Source organism: Mytilus edulis, chromosome 11, assembly GCF_963676685.1.
Source record: "Mytilus edulis chromosome 11, xbMytEdul2.2, whole genome shotgun sequence".
Classification (NCBI taxonomy): Eukaryota; Metazoa; Mollusca; class Bivalvia; order Mytilida; family Mytilidae; genus Mytilus; species Mytilus edulis.
Window position 1 is genome coordinate 71,309,695 of NC_092354.1, and position 26,124 is coordinate 71,335,818.

General features: G+C 31.2%; 1 protein-coding gene across 2 annotated transcripts; it reads right to left on the reverse strand.

Moving 5' to 3' along the window:
• Positions 1 to 5,592: 5,592 nt before the first annotated feature.
• On the reverse strand, positions 5,593 to 25,368 carry LOC139496190 (uncharacterized). 2 transcript variants are annotated; one of them, XM_071284658.1, is made up of 21 exons: positions 25,327 to 25,368; positions 24,270 to 24,516; positions 22,046 to 22,162; positions 21,501 to 21,674; positions 20,352 to 20,424; positions 19,435 to 19,526; positions 18,503 to 18,694; positions 18,124 to 18,342; positions 17,634 to 17,753; positions 17,089 to 17,259; positions 16,044 to 16,162; positions 14,738 to 14,897; positions 13,608 to 13,678; positions 13,028 to 13,181; positions 12,259 to 12,425; positions 12,012 to 12,123; positions 11,434 to 11,629; positions 10,797 to 10,866; positions 9,169 to 9,374; positions 8,116 to 8,245; positions 5,593 to 6,301 (listed from the first exon to the last, which is right to left on the reverse strand). In XM_071284658.1, the coding sequence occupies exons 1-21, from the start codon at positions 25,327 to 25,329 to the stop codon at positions 6,095 to 6,097; spliced, it is 3,000 nt and encodes a 999-aa protein (XP_071140759.1). In that variant the 5' UTR covers positions 25,330 to 25,368; the 3' UTR covers positions 5,593 to 6,094. The 2 variants fall into 2 exon arrangements, with proteins under 2 accessions (XP_071140759.1, XP_071140760.1); XM_071284659.1 differs by lacking the exon at positions 25,327 to 25,368 and having other exon boundaries at positions 24,270 to 24,540.
• Between the last annotated feature and the right edge of the window lie 756 nt (positions 25,369 to 26,124).

Genomic DNA, 26,124 nt, shown 5'->3' on the forward strand with positions numbered 1-26,124 from the left:
AAATAAGTTAATATGACCAAAATTGTCAATTGACCCCTTAAGGGGTTATTGTCCTTTAATGACAATTTTTCACAATTTGTTCATCATATTTGCTAACTTTAAAAAATCTTCTCCTCTGAAACTACTGAATGGATTTGGTTAAAACTTATCATGGTTGTTCCTTAGATTATCCTGCACCAAGTGTGTGCTTTGATTTTTGATCCGTCAAAAAACATGGCCGCCGTTACTTAAAATAGAACATAGGGGTCAAATGCAGTTTTTGGCTTATATCTCAAAAACGAAAGCATTAAGAGCAAATCTAACATGGAGTAAAAATGTTCATTAGGTCAATATCTATCAGCCCTGAAATTTTCAGATGAATCAAACATCCAATTGTTGGGTTGCTGCCACTTAATTGGTAATTTTAAGGAAATTTTGCAGTTTTTGGTCATTATCTTGAATATTATTATAGATAAAGATAAACTGTAAACAGCAAAAAAGATCAGCAAAGTAAGATCTACAAATAAGTTAATATGACCAAAATTGTCAATTGACCCCTTAAGGGGTTATTGTCCTTTAATGACAATTTTTCACAATTTGTTCATCATATTTGCTAACTTTAAAAAATCTTCTCCTCTGAAACTACTGAATGGATTTGGTTAAAACTTATCATGGTTGTTCCTTAGATTATCCTGCACCAAGTGTGTGCTTTGATTTTTGATCCGTCAAAAAACATGGCCGCCGTTACTTAAAATAGAACATAGGGGTCAAATGCAGTTTTTGGCTTATATCTCAAAAACGAAAGCACTAAGAGCAAATCTGACATGGAGTAAAAATGTTCATTAGGTCAATATCTATCAGCCCTGAAATTTTCAGATGAATCAAACATCCAATTGTTGGGTTGCTGCCACTTAATTGGTAATTTTAAGGAAATTTTGCAGTTTTTGGTCATTATCTTGAATATTATTATAGATAAAGATAAACTGTAAACAGCAAATATGATTAGCAAAGTAAGATCTACAAATAAGTCAATTTGACCAAAATTGTCAATTGACCTCTTTAGGAGTTATTGCCCTTTAAAGACTTTTTTTCACAATTTGTTCATCATGTTGACTTACTTTAAAAAATCTTCTCTTATGAAACTGCTGTATCAATTTCAGCCAAACTTAGGCTAAATGAGTTTCAGAGTTTCAGAGTATCTAGTATAAATTTTATATTTCATTTCCTTGTATGTCAAGAAACATAGCTCCTATGGCTAAAATAGAACATAGGAGAAAATGATTTTTTTTTGCTTTTGAAGAAAATAGGACGATTCAAAGAACATTTAAATAAATTGAAAAGCCAAAATAATCATTGATGAGAGATTAAACCAAAAAAATTCAGGTGAGCGATTCAGGCTCTTGAGAGCCTCTTGTTTTTCTACGTCATGTTTAGTTGTCCTTGAATAGATTTAGCTATAAGTTAAATTGCTTCTTGGTCATAAGCTCTTCAACTGTTTTAGTTCGTATAGATCAAATACTAGTGGTCAGCTTTGAATTGTTCCTGATCAAGTTCAATGCAGAAAATGGCATAATACACTTCATATTTTAGAGAGGTGTTCTGTATGTATGTACCTTCCCTAAGTCAGGAGCCTGTAAGTCAGTGGTTGTCGTGCGTTAATATGTTACATATTTGTTTTTCGTTCATTATTTGTACATAAAATATACCGTTACTTTTCTTGTTTGAATTGTTTTACACTGTCATTTTTTTTGGGGCCTTTTATAGCTGACTATGCGGTATGGCCTTTGCTCCGATGAAGGCCGTACGTTGACCTTCATTGTTTAATTTCTGTGTCATTTGATCTCTTGAGAGTTTTCTCATTGGCAATCATACCACATCTTCTTGTTTGTATTCCCCACAAAGCATTTATTTTTTTTATTATTTTTGTTAAAATCGTATGTATATAGGCCTTGTAGACAGGAAATATATGATACATCAAGCCCAAACAATTAAAGACATACTTACTCTTTTGCTGTTAGATCATGTTATTAATGTAATATATATTAGCAATGGCTGATTTCTGTTCATTGACACTTACTGGTCAGAAATATCACTACGTTTTGTATAATTCCTCTTTCAAAAAGCCCCTAATGACAGATGAACACACAAATTATTTACAAATTTAAGTGACCCCAATTGCACCGCTAACCTACATTTATTGTCATCTTTTGGCAGAATATAACTAATCTGACTGTACATACTATATAACTATATAACTATAAACAAAAGATCGAATACCTTGGTGTCTTTAAAAGATACAATACCACGAATTAGTATCTGTCAACATTTATGACATTAATAACAATAGGTTTATATTTACGTTTTTCTTATAGGACATTTATATACATAATTTTTTAATATTGTGTATCCTGATGAGTCTTATGAAGACGAAAAGCGCGTCTGACGTATCAAATTATAAGCTTGGTACCTTTGATAGCTAATATAACGAATTTTATTTATTTCGTTTTCCTGATTTTACATTTAGTTGACAATCGAACATGCTAGGACTACAAACATATGGATTTTAAGTAATTCCACGTTAGTGTTTTCTTCTTAACTCATAAAATATTTAAGACGTTTAATTTATAAAGTTTAAGTTCAAACTTAAACTTCAGATTTAAAAATACTACTGCAGTACGTTTTATCTTTTATGGAGAACACTATAATATAATAACTCTACACAATGCCTATCAATCACATTGTTTCGACAATTAAGTTAAATCTAAAACTTAATGATTAAATGACTGATATAGGTATTTTATGACTAGGTTCAAAGAAAAACTGTTTATACTAAAAGATGTTTAATTGAAGTCTGGAGCTGGCATGTCAGTTAACTGCTAGTAGTCTGATGTTATTTATGTATTATTGTCATTTTTTTTTTATTTTATTTTTTTGGTTATATCTTCTGACATCAGACTTCGGACTTCTCTTGAACTGTATTTTAATGTGCGTATTGTTATGCGTTTACTTTTCTGCATTGGCTAGAAGTATAGGGGAAGGGTTTAGATCTCACAAACATGTTTAACCCCGCCGCTTTTTTGGGCCTGTCCCAAGTCAGGAGTCTCTCGCCTTTGTTAGTCTTGTATTATTTTAACTTTTAGTTTCTTGTGTACAATTTGGAGTTTAGTATGGCGTTCATTATCACTGAACTAGTATATATGTAACACTCAGAAACGTGTCCTTCCCCCAAACGTGTCCGATTCCCCTAAACGTGTCCGCGTGAAGTTACTGAACTGCAAAACATGTCTAAGTTGTAAAAAAGCGCCAAAGCATATCATTTGTATAAACGCCCAAACGTGTCCATTTTTAATAAATACCCAAACGTGTCCAATTCCCTTAATGTGTCCATATTTTTTATTTTATACTGGAAATGTCATTCGTGTAAATATCATAAATACACAGGTTATTTGGTTAATTGTTTTTTCATTAACGTAATTTTGCTATTTCATTAAACTGAAATAGAAAATGACTTTTTTTCTAAACCGCCAGAATTACCTGGGTAAAAGCGGGGACGTTCGTTAAGCTATCTTGGATGTAAATGTAAGCAGCCATGCTCAGTTAAATTGTAGATATATTAAATCAGATACCTCGTGTAGGGAGAATTTTCTATTCACTGCGTAATTCTAACTGGAGTCATAAAAAAATCGTTCATACTCGCTGTTGAAATTTTAAAATCAAATCTCAACTAGTGTTAATCCCGAATAATCGTAAACATTTAGGTCCAATCCTCACTCCTGGTACATGTATGAGAATAGAACCTATCTACCTTATAAAAAATAAAATGCGGTGTGATTGCCAATGAGACAACTCTCCGACCACAAAACACAGCAATTAACAACTATAGGTCACCGTAAAGCCTTCAACAATGAGTAAAGCTCATACCGCATAACAGCTATAAAAGGCCCCGAAAGGACAAATGTAATTTTGCTAACATAATATCGTTCAAATAATGCATGAAATATTTGACACTGGACGTTATGTCTCTTGTTCGTGTGGCTTTATAGTGATGCTCGAAACCTAAAATTTATTAAAGAAAACACTGACAACCAGATAATGATTTGAAGAGCATTTACAATACCAGACTGAGAGTTGAAAAAAGGAAGTCAATTCTGTTGAAAGCCCGCCGTGCAATATTAGGATGAATATAAAAGTATCATCGGAGTTTTTAAGTACAAAATAACTTACATAGTAAACGATTAGTTCAACTCCACTACAATTATTTTTTGTTCGCTCTAAATGAGCATGAAATACTTGCAACTGGCCAATAAGCAAATACAGTCAAAAGTTAATTCATATGTTGCAGATTTAATTTACAATTATGATAATAATTAATAACCGGCATTGAACAAACTAATGGTAATAAATGACCACTTTATCATCTATTTTCCCCATCATAGAATAGCCGTAAACGTTAATTCATTCTGGAAATGAGAGTATTAACGCTAAAAGACGTGAGACGTTCTGCCGTGTAATAGTGGACACGTTTTGGCGAATATCAATTATCGGACACGTTTGTGGGTTCTGAAATCGGACACGTTAGGGGATATTGAATATTACGGACACGTTTGGGGAAAATAGACACGTTTGGGGGAATCGGACATGTTTGGGGGGAAGGACACGTTAAAGAGTGTTACATATATATTTGTGTAGGGGCCAGCTGAAGGACGCCTCCGGGTGCGGGAATTTCTCGCTGCATTGAAGACCTGTTGGTGACCTTCTGCAGTTGTCTGCTCTATGGTCGGGTTGTTGTCTCTTTGGCACACTCCCCATTTCCATTCCCAATTTTATTAACCTGTTAAAAAACAAAATAAACAATTTTAACTATATTATCAATGTAATTTTTTATTCGTGGTTCTTCTAAAAAAAATTGTCTTTGGAAACTTCTCATATTTGTTATTATTGGTAAAAGATTGTGTTCATTTTAGCATAAAAAATCTGAGATGTGAAATTTATGACAAGATATTTGCAATTGGAATCATAACTTTGTTTCAAAAATGAATAAGAATGCATGTTCAATTACTATTCAATAAGACATCAAATACCAGGTGCACTGAAATTTCTTAAAATACAATGTAAGAAATAATAAAATACAACCTCAAGCATTGGACCAAACTTAAAACGTGATTAGCTAGATTCATGTATGAAGACATACCCTAAACTTTACTTTTTCAAGATTTGTAGAAATGATCAGGAAATTATTTAGAGATAACTGAAGCTTCAGGTATTTGATTATGATGACTAGAAAATTTTGAAATGTTCCTTTGACAAAACAATCTTTTTTCAAAAACATATTAGGGCTGACTCTGTGTTGATTGTATTTCAATTTGGCAGATAATCAGTCGGCAAAGGATAAAGTTTTTGAGATAGAAACATTGCTGAACTAGTAACATGTTGTCTAACAAAGGAGGAATCTGAAGAAGAAAATAAAGACATAATAAACATGTCATATGTCTTTTGCTAAATTTTAAGCGTAATACTAATCTAAAGATAACTCTTTAGGGGCAGAATACACACTGATAAAAAAAGAATAGTCTTTTAACTGTTTTTTAACAATCTAATTAATTCTTATTTGTCAAATGTTGGTTTACAAAATTTATTGTTGCTAAATTTATGACCTTTTGGTATAGATTCAATCCAATTTAGAAGCTATAATCGTGTATTAAATCTTAAAACAAAATACGGTGATCTTTTTACTCTCTTTAAAATGAGAATAAAGACGATAATGACTGACAGTTGAAGGGTAATATATTTAAACCTTTTTCGAAAGTGTCGCCTACTCTGTAAAAATCAATGGTAAAAAATTGTTTAAATTAATTTGATAAAAATCCCGCACTCATTTTATAGTCTCAAGTATTATATACACAATTAGTTGACGGATTCTGAAAAAACACTTGCAAACATCAAAGGTTTACTTTTTTTAAATGCAAATGATTAATACATTTTTTAGTGATTACGAACATGTTTAAGGCAAGTTGAATTGGTAAAACAAAACACAACGATGTCACTGTGTGTCTATTTCTGTTAGGTAAGTATGTTAAACGTAGTCTTGTAGGAAATGAATAAATGTTTGTGAAATTTAATTCAAATTAACAGAAACATTGTCAAATTGTTCCTTTGAATCACATTTCTCTTGATGTGGATTACTGTTTGATTTGAGAGTGTTGATTTTACTGGCTCCCAGTTTTGGTTTGATAGCTTTTCGATATATTATTATTCCAGATACCAACGATGCAAATAAACAAGCGCCAATAATTCCACCAATAACTCCTATAGCAATCTGTTCCTAAAAGAAAAAGTATCTAGGATGTAAGTATAATGTTTAAAGGATGTACTGTAAGCACAATAAAATATCAACAATGAGACTTGCATATTTCATTGAAAGTTTTCACGTTTTTGTTTAAATCAAAAGCCTACCCCACAGATTAGCAATCAAAATGATAAATGCAATAAAACTAATGCGAAATCCCATTAGTTTCAATGTATTTATCATTGTGAATTAATAAGGGCTTGCATTTATGTAACGAGTCTTAAAAGGAGTGCGTTCTCAGAAGGAAGCTTTTAAACCAAAAGTTCCAAATGGTAAGGTTGAGTCATACATGTCGAACAAATAAATGAGTTGGTTAACTGTTATGGAATATCTGCTTCAGATATGTCGACGGGTAGTTTCCAATTGTTGTAACCACAATCCTTAACAGTTTATTTGAATAATACAAACCGAATAAAACGTTTCACGGAGTAAGGAACTTCAAGAGCAACACGGCAAATGTCAAATGTAAAGCGGTATCCTTCATGAACATCTGTGGGTCAACCCGGATTTTTGATAGGACTCGTGTTGCAGAGTTTTTAGTGTTATAAGTTGTGTGTGGTATACTGTTGTAAGTAAATTTTTTTTTACTTGTCAATCATTTTCGACTTTAAGTTTTTTTTGTACCTTTGGTATTTTTTTACTTTCGTTTGTAAAAAGTATGGAACCTCTTTGGTTATGAATAGTCTGTCTTATATAGTTTGAGTCTATTGCTGATCGTTAAAAAACTTCGATATTTTCATTTACAACCAACCTTGTAATTTTTAAAGGTTTTTAAAAGGTACTGATTGGTGACCTTTATATGCCATGTCGTATACCATACTGCTTTGTTTTCTATATAACTTACTCTTACAACGAGATCAGGCAATCAACAATCAACCAATATTTTAGTGGAACATGGTATTATTATTTTTTATGTTTCAAGTCTTTATTTTGGGAAGTGTTTATTAGATGTTTTTCATTTATTGCAATAGTTCGGTTGCAATAGTTCGGTTTAATTTGTAAACATAACGACACCTGAACAAATATTGGGCGTACGATTTCCATATCAGATTAGACAGCACAACATGTAGGATGAATCTTTCTAAGTGATAAGTCGCATATAAAATTCACATTTAAATGCTTAATATAATTTGTCTAGAAAATGTTTTTTTTTAAACTTGCGCATAACGTATCGAGGATAAAACAAATCCAAACGTATATGAAATTTTATGTTTTTAGGTCACAATCACGTTATAATGTTCCCCCTTTTAATGAAAGTGACCACACAATGTTATCATTATGCAATTATCAATAATATAATTGTCTGCAAGAAAAATTGTCTGCCGGTAAAAGGCGGAAGGTAAAATATGTTGCCCTATAACACCAATGTATCTTTTTACATAAGACTTAATAGCTAATAAAAGGTCATTTGCCAAAATTAAAGCAGATTCGTGATTTTTTTCTTTTGATTTGAGACCCAATTAATACCAATGCAAATATGCGGTAAAAGTCCGAGTCAGCCTTTTCCCGCCATATCCAAAAAATCAAACATCTCGAAAAGGAGCACATGACCTATCAATATTTTTAACTTATTTTGTTTCTGAACTAATGTTCTTCCGACTAAAAGTACCAATATTATATTCTTGATTTATTCGTTTCGCTTTACTAAATCAATTAATATACCTTGTCGATTTATATGTCAGATATGTATCTAATTTCGTTTGTTGCAGGATTACTTAGTGTCATCTTAAGATAAACGGCAGAGTATATAATACAGATAAAATTGTGTATTACAGAACACGTTTCCTTACCGTTGTTGTCAGCAATCGTTTCGTGGAGATCTCTACAGGAAGTACATTACCGAGATAGAAATGACACCTGGCAAAGTTACTATTTGTGTCAGTCACTGTTAGATATGCTGATGGTGTGCAGCAATCACCACTGAAAGAAATATTAAAAACATAGAATTTCATAATGAAATGAGCATATCTTTAGGAATTTAATACAGCTGTAAAGATTGACTTCATCTCTTGAATTTGAATTAAAAATATCGACAAAAGTAAATGTGTGCCTTGTAATCAAATGGTCAGTTTGATGAAGAGATTACATATATGTGTAGATATATTGAATACAGTATAAGAGAGACTAATCGGTTTGGTATGCATATAACAGAAAAAATCAAAAAGTAGAAAAAAGGGTTAAAAGCTAGGGCATAAGATGTCAAATACCTGTTCAACGATTTTCATAATTGATTTCTAACATACTTAAACGTATATTCAAATCGTAAAACAAATGCAATACACATTTCAGGATGCATGTACTTCCAAGGACGACAGTCAGTAATAAAATCAGAGATAAACATAAAAATTGATATGAATAGATAGTGAATGCACATAAAATATCAAACAGAGTTTCTGGTGTTCTGCGTAATGATATAAGACGCTCGACACGATTGCTAGCTAGGTGTTGCGCTCGTTCACTTCGCTAAAAAAAATTATATAAATGCTTTTAACATATTTGGACTATTTTATTTATTATATCTGTTTAGTTCACGCATACTTGTAAATATAACGGAATTTGATGAGACTGTTATCAAAGTGAGAGGTTTAGAGCTATAAAACCAGGTTTAATTCACCATTTTCTACATTTGAAAATGCCTGTACCAAGTCAGGAATATGACAGTTCTTGTCCATTCGTTTTTGATGTGTTTTGTCATTTGATTTGCCATGTTATTATGGACTTTCCGATTAGATTTTCCTCTGAGTTCAGTATTTTTGTGATTTTACTTTGTAAATTAGTGTTAATATTTTACAATATGAATGTACAGAAAAGCGGGTAATCTTAATGTTGTAAATGTGCATTACCTTGCACTGATATTTATTGGCGATGGATGTTCACTGCTAATTTCAAATGTCCATCCCGTTGACCCAGAAATCGACGACAGTTCAGTTGTATATGTTATCGTGGCCTGTCCATTCCATGTCACTCCTGAACATGACATGGTATTCACGTTATCACAATTTCCAACTAATTTTTCAACTGTACAGGTAGGTGCAATATCTGGACTTATCTAGAGAGATAAAAACAAATCCTTGACTATTACACATTGAACTACAGAGCAAAATAATTGAGCTACGTTGGATAGTAATTAACCTTATGCAAATGAGTATCCATACATCTGTCAATTTTTTTCAGGTTGAAAACATCTCAATGGAAATGCTGTAACTGTTCACAATTGAGTTTTTATTTTTTTTTAAACAAGCTCCAACATTAACCAAATTCTTATACATGTACATGTACATTTGCACTGATATAAGGTCCGTTTTTATCCAACGGGGCTCAATTTTAATCTATTGTTGTATATTTGTTTGCGTAAAGCATAGGATGTAACAACGAAGTGATTTTTTTAATGAAAGAAGAAGATACCTTTCATTTTCAAATTCTTTTAACGGCAAAATTAAACTATTTTTTTTATTAGTCTCTATCGTTTATTTAGTTAATTACCAGTGATGTAATACGACGACAAATTAACTACAGTATCTTTGAAATAAACACGAACCTATCAAAGGAGTAGAACATACTAAACATAACAATAACGTGCCCAAAAATTGTATCATTACCGAAATGTTTTTTCCCCCAGAATAATGAGAATAGTTAATGCAAAGATTTACAACACAAGGAGCCTTCGTGTTCGGGAGGTCTAAGTTTTCGATTTACCGTATTACTTGCCAGTCAACACAGAGGTTGTGAGATCGAATCCCGAACGCCGGAGATACGGTTGACTCAAATCAAGGTTCAATGGAACTCTGGGTTCCACCACCAACAAAAAGTGAAGAAAACTAAATAGCACTAAAGTGCTGGAAGTGACCTTAAATACTAATCAATCAAGCAACAACTAGAGATTCAAAGTCTTGAATAATCACTGAAGTCACGTGTGTCTTATAATAATTACTCCATCGTTACATTATCTCATTTTCTCAGTTTTTATAACAAAAATATTTAATGCAATCTATCAAATATTCTATAATGATAGTATAAGTAATAGACGTTTTGATATGATTATTTCCATAATTCCTTAACTAGTGACCATGCCTTTGAAGTCGATTCAAGCATGTATAGCAGGATCCAGAGGGACGAACAAACTTGTAAAACGCGGATTGAAATTCAGTTGAATCCGGATGATTCGTCCAATAAGAAGTAAGAATACACGTTTATATTTTGACTTGAACAACAAGATGGTAAATTCAGCATGACGTCCAAGATAATGTTAACATGGTTAATATATTCAGCAACTTGAAATAATTTGTTTCTTCCCACGGCTACTTGAAACTCTCACATAATATGTATTTGTTTTCCTATTTGTAATGACAATAGCAGTGTATGTGCATAACCAATAATAAACTGTACATTACACACAAGACAACACACGTGTGATCAAATTTGCTTCCAAATAACTTTAACATTAGTTTCAAATAAGAAATATAATACGTACATATATTGTTTGACTGTCGTACACAACTGCATTAACTGCTCCCTGTTTTCGAACTGTAATATTGTACGTCCTGACAATAAAAAAAACAAACGGAAATCATTATTACATGCAGTTATGGTTAGAGGAACAAAACTATTATTGATATGAACACGTTGCTTTGTTAAAAATATTGATTTTTATTGTGTTTGCCCTTCCACCTCTTTCTGTTCATCTATATACTGTGTAAAACTATTTGTTTATATTAGATGTATAGTAAAGCACTCTTTCCTGCTCTTCTATAATATCATATCCTAACATTTATACACATAACAGTTACTCTATAAGAGCAATTGATACATGTACATGTGCATATTTGTCCAAATAAAAATATTATGCAACCTTACAAACTGATGGAATAATTAATGTGCAAAACTGTCATAACTTATATTTTATGTTTTAATCGATTGGTACATGTATAGAATCAATCAACATTACCGATAATGTATAGTAAGTATATAATTATCTGCAAATAACCTTCATGATGAACCAAAAAATCAGAAAGATTATGCAAAAATGTTTGAGAAAATTTTTAAAAAACGTTAACACTATGTTATATTAACTCTCCAGTAATTAAATTATACTCTACAATAAATCTTACACTGTAGTATAAAGACTTGAACCAGTTATTTGAAATATTATTTCGGTAGAACCATTGCTACTAATCAACTGCGTAAAACTTGTCTGGCCGGTCAGTAAACCTCTGTTATCTGTTACATCAATAACAAATGTTTCGTTCTCTGATCCTTTATTTTCTACAGTGTAGGATACGTTACCAACAGTGTTCTTATATAGATCTGAAAAGAGTGAATAATACAAAACCAGTCAATATTTGTAATTACTTTTTTATAGATAGTGAATGAACATAGAATATCAAACAGAGTGTCTGGTTTTCTGCGTAATGATATAAGACAATTGGCACGATTGCTAGCTATGTGTTTCGCTCGTTCACTTCGCTTAAAATAATTATAAAAATGCTTACATGAATGTACATACACTATTCAGCGTAAGTTAAGAATGGTATAGATGCTGTACCAAGTCAGGAATATGACAGATGTTTTCCACTCGTTTGATGTGTTTGCGCTTTTGATGTTACCATTTGTTTAGAGACTTTCGTTTTGAATATTACCCGGATTTTGATATTTTTGTGGTTTTACTTTCAATACATGGTAAACGAACCTGTAATGGAATTAGAAGTGAGTCTTATAGTCGCTGGATATATGTAATAAGGAGATGTCCTCATCCAGGTGTGTCCACTGCTATCTGTTCCATAAATACTGACTTCATATTTCTGTAAAAAAAAATAGGTTGTCAACAATAATACCATTCCATTTTGAATATAAAAAAAATGGATGATGTTGTATGATTAACCCAAGGTATGTGAAATAGACTACAAATTTCAATTTATATATTACTAAGTACTTACGTCTGATGTCAAAGTTGTTGACACGAAATATGTCGAGTCAAAGTCCCCAGCTATCTGTACTAAATTGAGGTTGTTTGTTGTTGAATTACTTGTTTTCAAACGCAAAGCTGATACGTTCATTCCAACAGGTAGGTTGTATACAGTGAACAATAATGTGTATCTTTCGCCTGCAAAAAGCGTTATTGATGTCTTCATGCATAATTGTAAATAATTTGATAAACAAAAATATTGGTTTTTTTTTTAGTGTAAATTTCAAAAGGAAGCATTTTGTCATCCGACAGTGATTTCATCTAAATGTGTATTAGTTTTGTTTGAAAATATATCGATTCTAGTTTATTAAATGATGACATATACTCAATTCAAATAAATTAATCGTTTGGAACATTTCAATGTTTTAATCGATTATTATTTTGTAAGATTGTTTGTGTGACAATGGTGTTCAAAAACTATGGTTTAGTCATGTGTTCGTAAAAAAAGGTACAGCGCATTGACAAATCTCCATTATCGAATGTATCAGTACCTGTTTTGTTGGACTGTGAGTTTCACCATCCATTATTTAATTCATGTTGAAAAGTTTGTATTGTTGTTTGACGAATAATATATTGAGTTTAATATCCCGTTGTACACATGCATTTTAACATATAGGATGACAGAAACTCGTTAGAAATACACATTTTACGTATGACAATGATCTGGTGTTGACCGTAAACTCAATGATGTTATTTTAATGCTACATTAACACAGCATTATCATACTTATCTTGCCATACCTATAATTGGATTTCCTAATACTTTATATAAGCTTCCATCATCTGACTCCTCCGTAATTGCATAGTGAAAATCTACTGACGTTTGGGCTGTAATGGTAACATTCCAATTATTGTTTCCAGTTCTAATCACCTTGTAAACGCCATCCGTTGGATTCTGAAACATATCAGTATTCAAAGGAAAATGATTTTTGTCTTTTACATTAGTCGTATTATTGCTGGAGTTTGTACACAAACTTATGGAAAATTTATACTTAATTCAACATTTTAATTCGTTGTTCGTTCATAAACACAAAATCTACTACACATTTTCAAAACTCGTAAATCATTTTTGATGGAAACGTTTTGATTTTTTTCTAATAAACAATATGAGAAAAAGAAGAAAGTGTTATTACCATGAATCAAATACAGTTGGTATATTTAAAGATTAGATATCCGATATTTCCATAAATATTACACACACTCATGAAATTGTTTTTTACGAAAATTAAATGTTAACATATATTATAAAATTTAGTAACCACCATTGCAACAAAATATTACCTGAGGATACAGGAATTAATTAACTTATTTATTTATTTACCAAAACAGTGACAACAACTTTATCTGGGCTTTCAAAAAGCACACTTGTATTCTCAGCTGTCAAAATGGATCCTGTAACAAATATTGTAAAAAAAAGATATACTGATGAAACTATACGGATGCAAATAAAACGTTGTATAGATGTGTTCAAATACATAATCTTCTATAAGCTGATATATATATTTCGATGAATAATGCTTATAGTTGATATATTCACATGTTAAAATTAAAATCAGTTAAACAATTTTTTTCTAACAATTCCAATAAAACGTTGAAAATAGGACCCAAAATAGACAAAAAAAAAGAATTGCGATGAGATAGGTTTTAAAATCCCATTTCATTCCATGTGATCAAATACTGAAACTTAAGATAACTGTGACATGGTAACAATTTCGTTCATTCTGAAATCATCAAAACGTTAAACAAAAAAGTTTGGAAATTCATGACACAACATGAAAACGTCCATTGAACTCCTATATGAAATGTAAGCTTTAAAAAGTTGCCATATTTTGGACAATTCGAACAAACTTCATGTCTTGCTGTTGGGTCCTTTTTCAATTTTTTTTTTTGTAAATATATCATGCATTTATTTCTATTTTCTCAAACCAATTTTAAATTCAGTTCTGACTGCAAATGCAAAGATTTCATGATACAAAGTTTCGGTTTTTTTTTTAATTTTAAAATTCTAAAATAAGTAAGCCATGTTGTTTCCTAACTATCTGTCTACTCTTCGCATAATTCAGTGGGTATCGTTTGCAGTTGTACTTCAATTTAGTTTTTGTTTATTTATTTGTACGTAAATCAATCCTTTATTAGTTTTTTCGTTTGAATTGTTTTCTATTGTGTATTCTGGTATTTTATAGCCATCTGTGCGATATGGGTATTGCATCTGCCTCGTTTTTGATCTCAACTTTGTTCACCAATATATGTGAATCTAATAACTTACATGGACTCTAAACTCCGAACTTAAAATTAGTAAAGAACGATCAGTCATTCACAAAGACGAGCTATCAACTTCCATTAACATTACTAGTCTCGATTCTATTTGTTTGGTATGTGTTTTTGGACTTACTGCAACGTTTATATTCAAAAGATATTATGTCAGTTAATTTAAAATTGATGAAATATTACCGAATGGAGATTCGACATCAATATCATCTACAGCATCAGCACCAATCACTGTGATTTTAACATTATTCAACATATTGTCGACTGGAAACATCACAGAATCGTCGTCATCTGGATAGATCTCAAACATGTCCACAATAGCTGTTGCAGATGGAAAGATTTCCTTGATTCATGAAATATAAAAATAAATGTAAATTGTGTTTTAAATAAAACGAGATATCAAAAAAGGGGTCATTAACGAAATAAGTATCCCTCAACTATATGACTGTATGTATTTATTTTATTTGCTTCCTATGTAATATTTCGAATTTTTCATGCTTGTTTGACTTAACGATGATTACTGTTAATTTGTTGATGATTTTAGAAGAGATTTTTTTGTAAAATATGTATGTTTATGTTTCTACAAATCAGATGATTTGTCAAAAGAACCAAGATTACCCGTCGATATATAAACATTTATATGACGTGAACGATATAATGAAGGTTGGAATATGAGGAAACAGTGGGATTAAAAACCACGTTGTTTATCAAGCTATTATAGAATGCCATTAAGAATACCATGTGTTTGTGTGTGTGTGTGTGGGGGGGGGGGTTACGGAATGGGGGTAAGAATTGTTGGCTCACGAATTTTGAGTGTATGAAAGATATGTGATAGTGCTTGCTTCAGTAATTCTATTTTCCTACTATCGCAATGAGAATAGAAAGTTATTGTAGTTGATATAACAATGTGTTTTGCATTAGGCACCAAGGTCATTCTGGGGACCAGAGAAAACTGGCAATTTAAGAGAAGTTTAAAATGCAAAGGTATTTCTACAGCCAGAAAAGAAGAAGTTAACCTGACAAGACAGTTTTTCTCTAAACTAAGTGACCTTTATAGCAGGTTGGATTGTACCGACGCCTTTGTAATAATTAACTTAAAGGTTTTTTACATATAATTTGCGTTAAGGGCTATATAAAGCATAACCACCAATTGCTTTAACTAAATTGAATCAGGTTTTGTTGTTTTATATGTCTTTTTGTAACGTATTTAGAAATATAAACAAATTGAATACGATTCCATATTTCTAGTTGTAACCTTATGTCGTCTCTGAGTAATCAATTACGAAATTTGTTTATAAACAACGGCCTTTTTTTTTAGATTTCATTCGAAAACATAAGTTGCACGATTCAAAATATTTTTTTCTCTTTTTTATATAATATTCCCTTACTCAATGTTACTCCTAATTGAAAAAAAATGTTATATGATTATTAGAAAAGAATGATATACGCTCAGTATATTTATTTTTCTCATAACATCAACCGTTCTTACCTCACTGATTTGTCGTATGATTTCACCTAGTTCTGCTGTATTAAACCGGTAAACTGTTCCACCTGTACCCTCTGCCACTAAAGAATATGGATCTGATCCAGCATCACGCTTTGTTCGACCTTGGGTGAAATCAATTTATTGATATGCATGTACATATTATTAAAACATGCATGTTAAAGTCGTATACAGATTCATTTTATTCATCAAGAAAATATGTATCAGTTGTAACTTCGTTCGTCATTGCAAAGATGTCCGGCTTTACAAAACTTTTAAAAATGTGTATTATTCTCTTTTACATTTATTTTACAACGGTGCAAAAGTATAATCAAATATAGATACATTATTATCGACAAGCTTTTCCTACTTTATTTGCATAATATCTTTAAGTTCTACAGTGCTCTAAAAATATATGTCAGGTATTGTTTTAATTCAGATTATAATACTCCGATTCTCTGATATATATCAAAATGTTTGGTCTTTCAAAAGGTACTTACAAATTGAGTTGAAGACTATGCAGTGTATCAATGATCTTTTTTAGATTTCGCGGTTATAACAGATTTTACAGTAAATATATGTACAATAATAGGTCACTAACATTTATAACATGTGATGTTTTTGATGTATACAAATAATCAAAATGAATTGATAGTCTCCACGAAAGAGAAATCAAACAAATGTTACTCCGTTTCAAAAATGCATTTAGTATTGTGCTAGTGTTGCATTTCAGGTTAGTTGGCGTATAAAAAGGGGGGTATAACGTTTAAAAAAACGCAAAATTCTGTACTAAAAAACATAAAAACCATTATTTGGAAATAACATTAAAATTCAAAAACACACTTATATTCATAAATCATTAATCAAAAAGAATACGATTTTTTTTGGATTATAGCTCTTCATCTTTTATATAAGCTTTGGATTTCAAATATTTTGGCCACGAGCATCACTGAAGAGACATGTATTGTCGAAATACGCATCTGGTGCAAGAAAATTGGTACCGTTAATGTTATTACAGAATGGTTACAAAACTCCTAATTTTAAGCATTACCACTAGTATCCCTCTTTCTCCGACCAATGCACAGAGAGTCCTGCAGAAATAATCGAAGATCAATTTGTTTCTCGATTACAGCATCTATGACAGTTTGGTTCTCTGATGCATCTTTAGCTGGGGCATCGGTATAGAAAAATATTGTAGATTTGTCTTTGCACAATTCAATACCTAAAAAATTTTAAAGCATTTAAGACTCATTGGTTGTTGTCTACTCTTTGGTCGGGTTGTTTGCTCCTTGACATATTCCTCATTTCCATTCTCAGTTTTAAAGCATTAGAATACATTTGAGCATCTTCTTATAACCAGAAATTGAACACGTTTGCAAAACGACATTAAGATACCACTTTTTGTATAATTTTCCTTGAAGAGATTACACAACTCGGGATGATTAATTTATTTTCTAAAAGAGACAAGAAGCATGACGTATTTCAATGCCGTAATATAGATAATGTTTATTATTTATAATACTTTTACTGCACTCTCGAAAGAGAATTTCGAAATAATAGCAACGCAAACATTTGTGTATCATTAACAGCTTTTACCTTTCATCAGTCCGTTCATAGCATGCTCTGGACAGTCACCACCTCCGTTCACAGTTATATTATCAAGTGCACTGATCATTTCAACTCCATTTTCCGTCGTTAGTCGATGCATATGCTTCTCTATGAATAATACAGATAAACCATAGAATAATTAGTTAAATGTTTATTACAATAATTCGATTTGGTGATATAATTTAAAATTTAAATAGTTTTTGACAGTATAAAAATCTTATACGATATTGAGATTATACTTAGACAATAGTTCTATGTTTCCATGAACGGTTTTTGCAGCCTTTGTAGGGCTTTATCAAATCAGATTCATAAACACACCAGACAAATGAGTCGCTTTGAGTATTTTCAGTTATAACTCAATAAGATTGTGACTCCTCGATTTCAATCGATGAGACATAAGCTATTTTGCATTGGTATTACGGTTTTAATATGTTTCAAGTAAAATTTATCTACTTAAAATAAATGTTAAGTCACCCACCTGGGTCGTTAAAGGTTACTAAGATGTAATTGGATGGCGCGTTAGCTGTGCCTAAAACATTGGTGACAATATCGATGCATGCCTTTCGAACTTGTGCAATAATAGGTCCCATAGAGCCTGTGTCATCTATCACAAAGCCAAATGACGTCTGGTATCTTTTCACCAAGCCAAATATCTGTATAAATTTGTCCACCTGTAGTTCGTTTATGATACCAATATCTGCCAAAAAAAGTATTGTTTTGTTTATCTATATGGCATGTATGATATGCTATCCGACTATATACCCACCAGGAATTGAAAAATAGTTTTTAAACATCGTACTTATGCACCTTATGGTACTGACTTATTTTTATTAATTTCAACTTTTCATAAAACATACCTTGATCTACTAGGAATAGCTCTGTTGCCTTTTTTGCAGCATTATATGCGCTATAGTGAAGGTGATGGTGGGGTGAGTACTTGGGGTCTAATCTATCTTTGTTTATTCCGCCATTTGCAGTTCGATAACCATTGTCTGTGTCATCGCTTCCTCCAAATCCACATTTTCCTTTTCCGATATCACCACTAGTTTCTACAAAGGTTTTCAATTTGAACGAAAACAACATTAATTTACTTTTATTCATGGGATACTTTGGCAAAACCACGAAATCAAATATCCACGAAAAGACAATTATTTCCTGCATAATTATTATACTTGGTTCTCACGAAAATAAATCCACAGTAGTTCATTTTCAAAACTTATAAATAAATTATCTAACCATTAAGACAATATCATTGTTCCATTTGAAAAAAAAGTATGTGCCTTCAGCAGGGTAAGAGTTTTAATGGAGCAATTATATAATAAGGTCTGTTCGATAGACAGAGATAAAAAAAAAAACAACAAACAAACAAACAATCTAACAACATTTAAAACAACCAACAGATAGTCTACATGAATATTATTTAAATATTACGATGCACTACATCATGTACATTGTAGGAAGTAATGATGGTTATAAAATAAACTCGTTCACGCAAATTTGTAACGAACGTTTATATAAATAAGAAGAATTGAAATGATTGTCAACGAGACAACTCTCAACAAGAGACCAAATGACACATAAATTAATACATATAGGTCATTGCATGATCTACAACAATGAGCTAATCCCATACTGCGTAGTCAGCTATAAAAGGCCCCAAAATGACTAATCAGATGGATACAAATAGAAATACATATAACAGAAACACAGAGTGGACGTGGCCGATTACTTGTATATCCCTACAACTAAAATACACTAAGTACGCTATTACTGTTTTGTATATACATACTATATGGAGGTTGAACATCCTGCCCTGTCTTGTATCCACTAGTTAACATATCATGCACCAATAAATTATTTTCACAGGAATTCACCTCTTCGCTAAAGAAAACCAACATGTATTCTTAAGTTATGAAGGTATAGTTGATTTGCTTTTAATCTGTTTAGATCCGTTTTCGATTTTTTTATCATGAATTCATTCATCATATCCATTATTTCCCAATGATTAAAGAATACCTAAGTAGCATACGATTCCGTTATTTGATTGACAAATCATTTCAACTTTTCTGTGTCGTTGACGTTTAAATACAATATTAATGACATCCCGTACTATAATACTTGAAAACACACTATTCATAATTTTAGAATTAACTAAGTGAATGTTATTTTCCGTTTTTCATAATTTTTGTGCTCTTTTCTCATTTCTTGATCGGCGTGAGAGAGAAAACTATTTCTTTTCTCTAGTGGAATATTTGTTCTCGGAAAATGATTGGTCGAAAATTAGTTATAACGTCAAATTTTCCCGAAGCCTTGCAATTTAGATTTTAAAAGTTACCTTATCAAGTGGTGTAATAGGGTACCACGCTTATTACAGTGTTTGAATATATATATACTAGTAGCTTGTTTCATTTTGTACTTTCTTTTAAATACGTTGAATACAAAATATGATGATGATTTTGCACTGAAAGGAAATTTGGACTACATTGACAAAATGTTTTAAACCAAAATAGAATGTATTTCAAATCCTTGTAGCACGGCGTGGATGGTATCTTTTCAGTAATAGGGGATAAGTTGACGGGATGCTAAATATGCTGCTTTTTCTTTTTAGTTATTATTTTAACATTATTTGGTACAAGTACGAATGAATATGTACAAATCATGCACATGTTAACACTTGAAAAGAATTTATAAGATAACTCTACCTACCCAGAATTGTCACAATCTTGGCAAGTGTCCACTGTCGCACCAGCAATAGCCATTAATGTTTTATTTGGTACACCTGCTCCACAGAAAATAATCATCAACAAAAACAACAATGTGTTCGTCGGTAGATATTATATAAATGTACGTTTATGATTGAGATACGCCGTTTATTTATTGTGTTTGGGTATTGGCATTCTATCTATTGAATAGTTTTATAAAATATTTCTGTTGTATTCTTCAAGTAAAAAAGGTTCTACGGAGAACCAGAGAAAAATATTTGTTGACATATTGGTGTATATGAACGTTAATCTTCAATAAGGACATGTGGTTTGAATGCAAATGAGCATAAATAATCTATAGTAAAGGATCCTACAAATTAATGTAAGATACAGTCACAGAAATAATTATATTTATAAGATTTAGCTGATCTGTAAAAAATAACATCTTCATGCTTTATATATCATGTACTGTAGTACGACGCTAGATTCAAACTGACGTGGAAAGGTAACACACGGCCACCGAAAGCTTCATTTTTATGAAGCCCAGGTGGTCGTGTGTTCTAGTGGGACGGCTACAGTGCAGGCGATTTGGTGTCACGATATCTCAGTAGCATTGGTTCGAATCCCGGCGAGGGAAGAACAAAATATTTGAGAAAGCAAATTTACAGATCTAACATTGTTGGGTTGATGTTTAGACGAGTTGTGTATACAGAATGTACACAGCCATGTATCACCATCACTGCTGGTGATCCGATGGAAGAATCTGTTTATATATATAAGAATTCCGTGTGTATTTTAGTCTAGACGCAATCTAGTAAAGTTTCCAGATGACCAACGGAGACTGAGGATTGCCCGATATAAACATAAACATAGATATAAATAAATAAATAGCGACCCCGTACAATTGGATTTTTCAAGGTTTGTTTAATTTCAGGTTATAGGTTAAATAAAAAACGAATAATTCATCAGCAATGTTTCTCTGCTTGTTTTGAGAAAATTGAACACAATTGGTGGTCGAAAACGAATTAGTATTTCATCATTTTACTTATATTAATGATTGAACCAAACAAAATCATATTATTTTTTTTATTTTTCATATATCGTAGCTAGTGTCCTTTTAAACTATTTACTATCTAGCATGTCTATATCTTACCAAAATCTTTGTAAACACTGTCCCCATTCATTTCAACCCAGTTAGTCCCGCTATAAAAAGCTTGTATTGTGTAAATACATTTTCCAATCATTTCTCGTATCAAATAAAGATCTGGCTCTGTACTTTGTGCAAGTTCCTCAATTTGTCCTCTTAGTTTTATAACATGGTTATGAGCTAAAAGATGATTGCAAATTCAAAGATTGGTAAGTTACCTTTATATATCTAAAAACTTAACAAAGAAAGTTAATTTAAAGATCTAAAATATGCAGATATTAACCAAAAAATCGAAAAGCAAATGGACGATTAAAGGTATACCAGATTCTTCAATAATTAGAAGATTGGTTGAACAAATAGATCAATAATACTTTTGGGGGATATCAATAAGTATTACATTTCTTTGTTCAAAAGACATATCCTTTTACGTGGAAGATGAATGTGTATTATTAATCGATGCTTTAATACTTATTAACATATATACATGTAGTTATAGAGGTAATCTATACATTTTTTATTCATATAATCATGTTCATTATATATTATCTTACCAAACTCAATTTGTTCTGAATTGCAGTGTACATGAGCTTGCTTTGACAATTCCTGGTTTTGGACATGTTCTACTATTTCGATCTGCTTTTCAACGAATTTTTCATATCCGTCTGAATCTGAAATGTTTTGGTAAAATCATTTATGGAAGTGTGTTTGATTTATATACGCAATTTTGTGTTTAAAAGGTAAAAGATAAAGGGCTCACAAAACATGTACAATTCACCTATATATAGAAAAATTATTTGCATTTATATTTTAGGAACATATATCATCCTATTGTACATGTTATAATAAAAATCTTCATGATAAGGTTGTATGACCGATATGCAAATTAGCAAAGCACCCCAAATTTTGCCCAATGATTTGAAAGAGAATTTAGTTTGTCAGATGTTTGATGAGCGTGACCATTGATTGTATTTTGCGTGTTTTTTATTGTGATACTGTCTCATTAATAGTTAGTTTAAACATATTTATTTATAGTGGATTGGGAAACAAGTTTTTGCAAGTTATATTAATCCCTTTCCACTTTGCGAGTGCTGCCTTGTAGCGGCATTAGCCTACTCTTTTTCGAAATCTACAAAGGTGCTTTTACGTGCAAGATATATTGCTCTCTCTTAACACGGGTCAACCATGTATCGTCCCCTTCCGACGGACTATCGTCGTTTCCTCAAGACCATACTCGCAAATGGTGTCAAGGGAGAGCCGAAAATTCAGTCCCTGAAATTTTCATCCAGGTGCGGGAATCGAACAAGAAACCTTTGTTAGTAGTCCGATGCACTAACCACTACACCACGGCTCTCTATAATAGCTATCTCTCATTAATAGTGATCTCTGCTTCAGCTCATTGTAAGCATTCAATTTAAAAGGTACGTATTATATTTAAGATTTTTCATATTATGTATATATTTAGCGTTTTGACTTTATCTTAAGAGGATCATTCGTTCTTCGGGTACATAAAGTATGGAGTTAAAAAGCTGCGATAAAAACTGATGATATATATTTTTCATTATGCTGGATTACAGGATTATCATATAGTTTCAAATTATCATCGGCTATCAGAAAAATCTGATATATATATATATATATATATTGCTGAAATGTTATCATATTATCTTATGTTAGTTATAATTATTTACTTATAAGTTTTTGTATAAGCAATGAAATACCTTCACCATACAAATATAAAATTAATGTAATGCGATCTGAGTTAAGTTTAAAGACATAAACAATAACATTCGTATAACCATACTGTCTGTTCAAGTGCATGAACCTTAACAGTGTATTGACCTTAAATGATAAACCTAGTCTTTGTTTGAAATTTAAATTATTAAAATATCCACGAGTATTTGAAGTAGCTTCTTTAAATGAAAACTAAAAGATACCTGAGATGTGTTGCAAATGTCAATGTAAACACCTAATATTACATTTTAAACATCATTTTGATTTAAAATATAAAGTGAAAAGTAAAATCACAAAAATACTAAACTCAAGAAAATACAAAACGGAAATTCCATATCAAATGGCAAAATCAAAATTTCAAACACATCAAAACGAATGTATAACAATTATCATATTCTTGACTTGTTACAGGTATTTTTTTATGTTAAAATTGGTGGATTGAACCGGATAACTAACTAAACCTCTGACTTGTATGACAGTCGCATTAAATTTCATTATGTTAACAACGATGCGTGAACAAAACAAACAGACATAATATGTAAATAAAGGCAACAGTAGTATACCGCTGTTCGAACTCATAAATCCATGGACAAAAAACAAAATTTGGGTAACAAACTAAAACTGAGGGAAACGCATAAATATAAGAGGAGAACAACGACACAACACTACAATTAAACTAACACACACAGAAACGGACCAAGCATCAGACAAAATCCCACGAGAATAACAAATAAAACATCAAAACCAAATACATGAATTTGGGATAGACAAGTACCGTGACACGTCTTATCGCAATGTCAATTTACACTCAAAAATAAGAGAAAACAAACGACGCAACGTTAAATTGAAAATACTTTCAATGTTATGAAAGACAATGCTTCAAGCAACTACATACCAAGCCATTAATCAATCTAGGGGATGCCGTTAGTTTTACTCGTTTAAATTATTGAAAGAGTTGTCTAATTAACCATTTTACCACATCTTCTTGTTTAAATTAACATATGTTGTACATTGGTATATTATATCAAAATCATTTATACTAACCATCCCCAAAGAAATTCTTGACTATGTTGGTTACATCGATATCATCATCTATTACAGTAAGATTATTTTCCGTTATAAATCTACCAACAGCCATCCTAATGGCAGATTCTGTTATTTCTGCATGATGTTTAGTGTCATATGCACTGCCAGTTAAAGCATCTGTCGGAAATCCATTCGCAGGATGATATACAAGTAGTGATAGCCAGATGACTACATTTAATAGTGTCATTGTTGAATTGATTTTTTCCTAAAATTTCATATCAAAAGCTTAAGAAGTAAAATTTATCAATAACATGTTTTTATATTTTTGTTTTACTTCATATATTCACTTTTACGTTGTGTAAAACTTTTTTTTTACTTTTAATGTATAACTACTACTTTGTCGATACCTCTACTGGTGGATTGCTTGTTACCGTCAATGTTATTTTCCCAGTAGCCAATACTTCGTTAAAGCGGAATGCGTATTTGCGGATATTGTTTTATTTCAGTTGCTGGTTTTTTTTCTTGAATTTAACAGAAAAATTATTGTCCATCATATATTGACAGATAACCTTATACATCCCTACTTATTTATAGCATTATAGTATCGAAACGCGTCCTTCTTAAATCGTTTGCATTCAGCATAACTTAATACTTAGTAGACATTGATTTGTCGAAATGTGCATTTGGTGCAATAAAATGGCACACTAAATATTATTTATAATCCTGGAGGCTAAAAATGAATAGACGCGTTTTGACCTTACCCATAAGAAATATACAGTAATGTGTCAAATTCGGTTACTTATGCTCTTCAACTTCGTTATAATTGATTTGTCATTGCAAATGTTTGTGGGACCAAATTATATAACGTGTTTGACCTTATGAATATAATTAATCACTTGACATCCTAAATTAACAGATACATTTGAAAAGTAAGTTTTTCTTCTTCTATATTGTATCCTCAATGAGAAAAAGCTAATGTATAATTAATATTTTGAATAAACAGAAGCAACGTGTAATTACACATATTGAGGCAACTGTGCAACTCAGTTAACAAACATGATCTAGATATACATACCATCTAACAGTTATTTCATGTCAATCTCAGTTATGTTTATGCGCAAAAATAATTTAGAATTTATTTATATGTGCTGAGACCTTCTATGGTTCCGATTGGGTTATCAATGGTTTTATTGTTTAGTTGGATAATTTCAAGTCTTATTTTCCATTTAAATAAATTTGTCATCCAAAAAGGCCATATAATTACGACATGTTTCTGTCAAACTGTGAGGGTACATTTCCAAGAAGACAATATTATTATACAAAAGATTTTAAAATACTTCGAATTTATGGGAGTTCTAAATTCACAGAAGAGCTTTGTCATTATTTTTGTTTTTAGTTTTGATGACATATTAAGATACTGGCATGTCAATGCATTTCTGCTTCATCCGTTATTCCTTTTAAAAACAAATAAACAACATATACATGAATTTGAAGAAGGTTATTTAAACAATTAAACAATATAATGTATCGTCTTAATCAAACAGTTCAATGACTTTGATTAGAACGAAACAACGGTTATATAAATTAAATACAGTTTTAAATACCTTTAACAAAAAACTAAAGGGATAAACCATTTAGTATATGCATGATATGTATCTTAGTTTAAATATAGACAAAGTCTACTTTGATTATCACATCTCTTGTCTACATATCATTATCAAAAGAACAAAAAATCCCCCGCCAGATTTGAAAAAAAACATATTTGCTTTAAAACTTTCAGATTTTAAATCATAATCCGTTTACAATGTCAAAACAACATTCTCGTAGTGAAGCATGAACTCCAAATTGTGTAATTAAACTTCATATATATTAC

Bases quoted from the DNA above. Each gene is read 5' to 3' on its own strand.
- LOC139496190 (XM_071284658.1), bottom strand. The intron at 18,343-18,502 runs GTATGTTTTATG...TTTTTTTGGCAG, and splicing joins GCTATTCCTAGTAGATCAAG to ATATTGGTATCATAAACGAA. The intron at 16,163-17,088 runs GTAATGCTTAAA...ATTTCACCCAAG, and splicing joins GAGAAAGAGGGATACTAGTG to GTCGAACAAAGCGTGATGCT.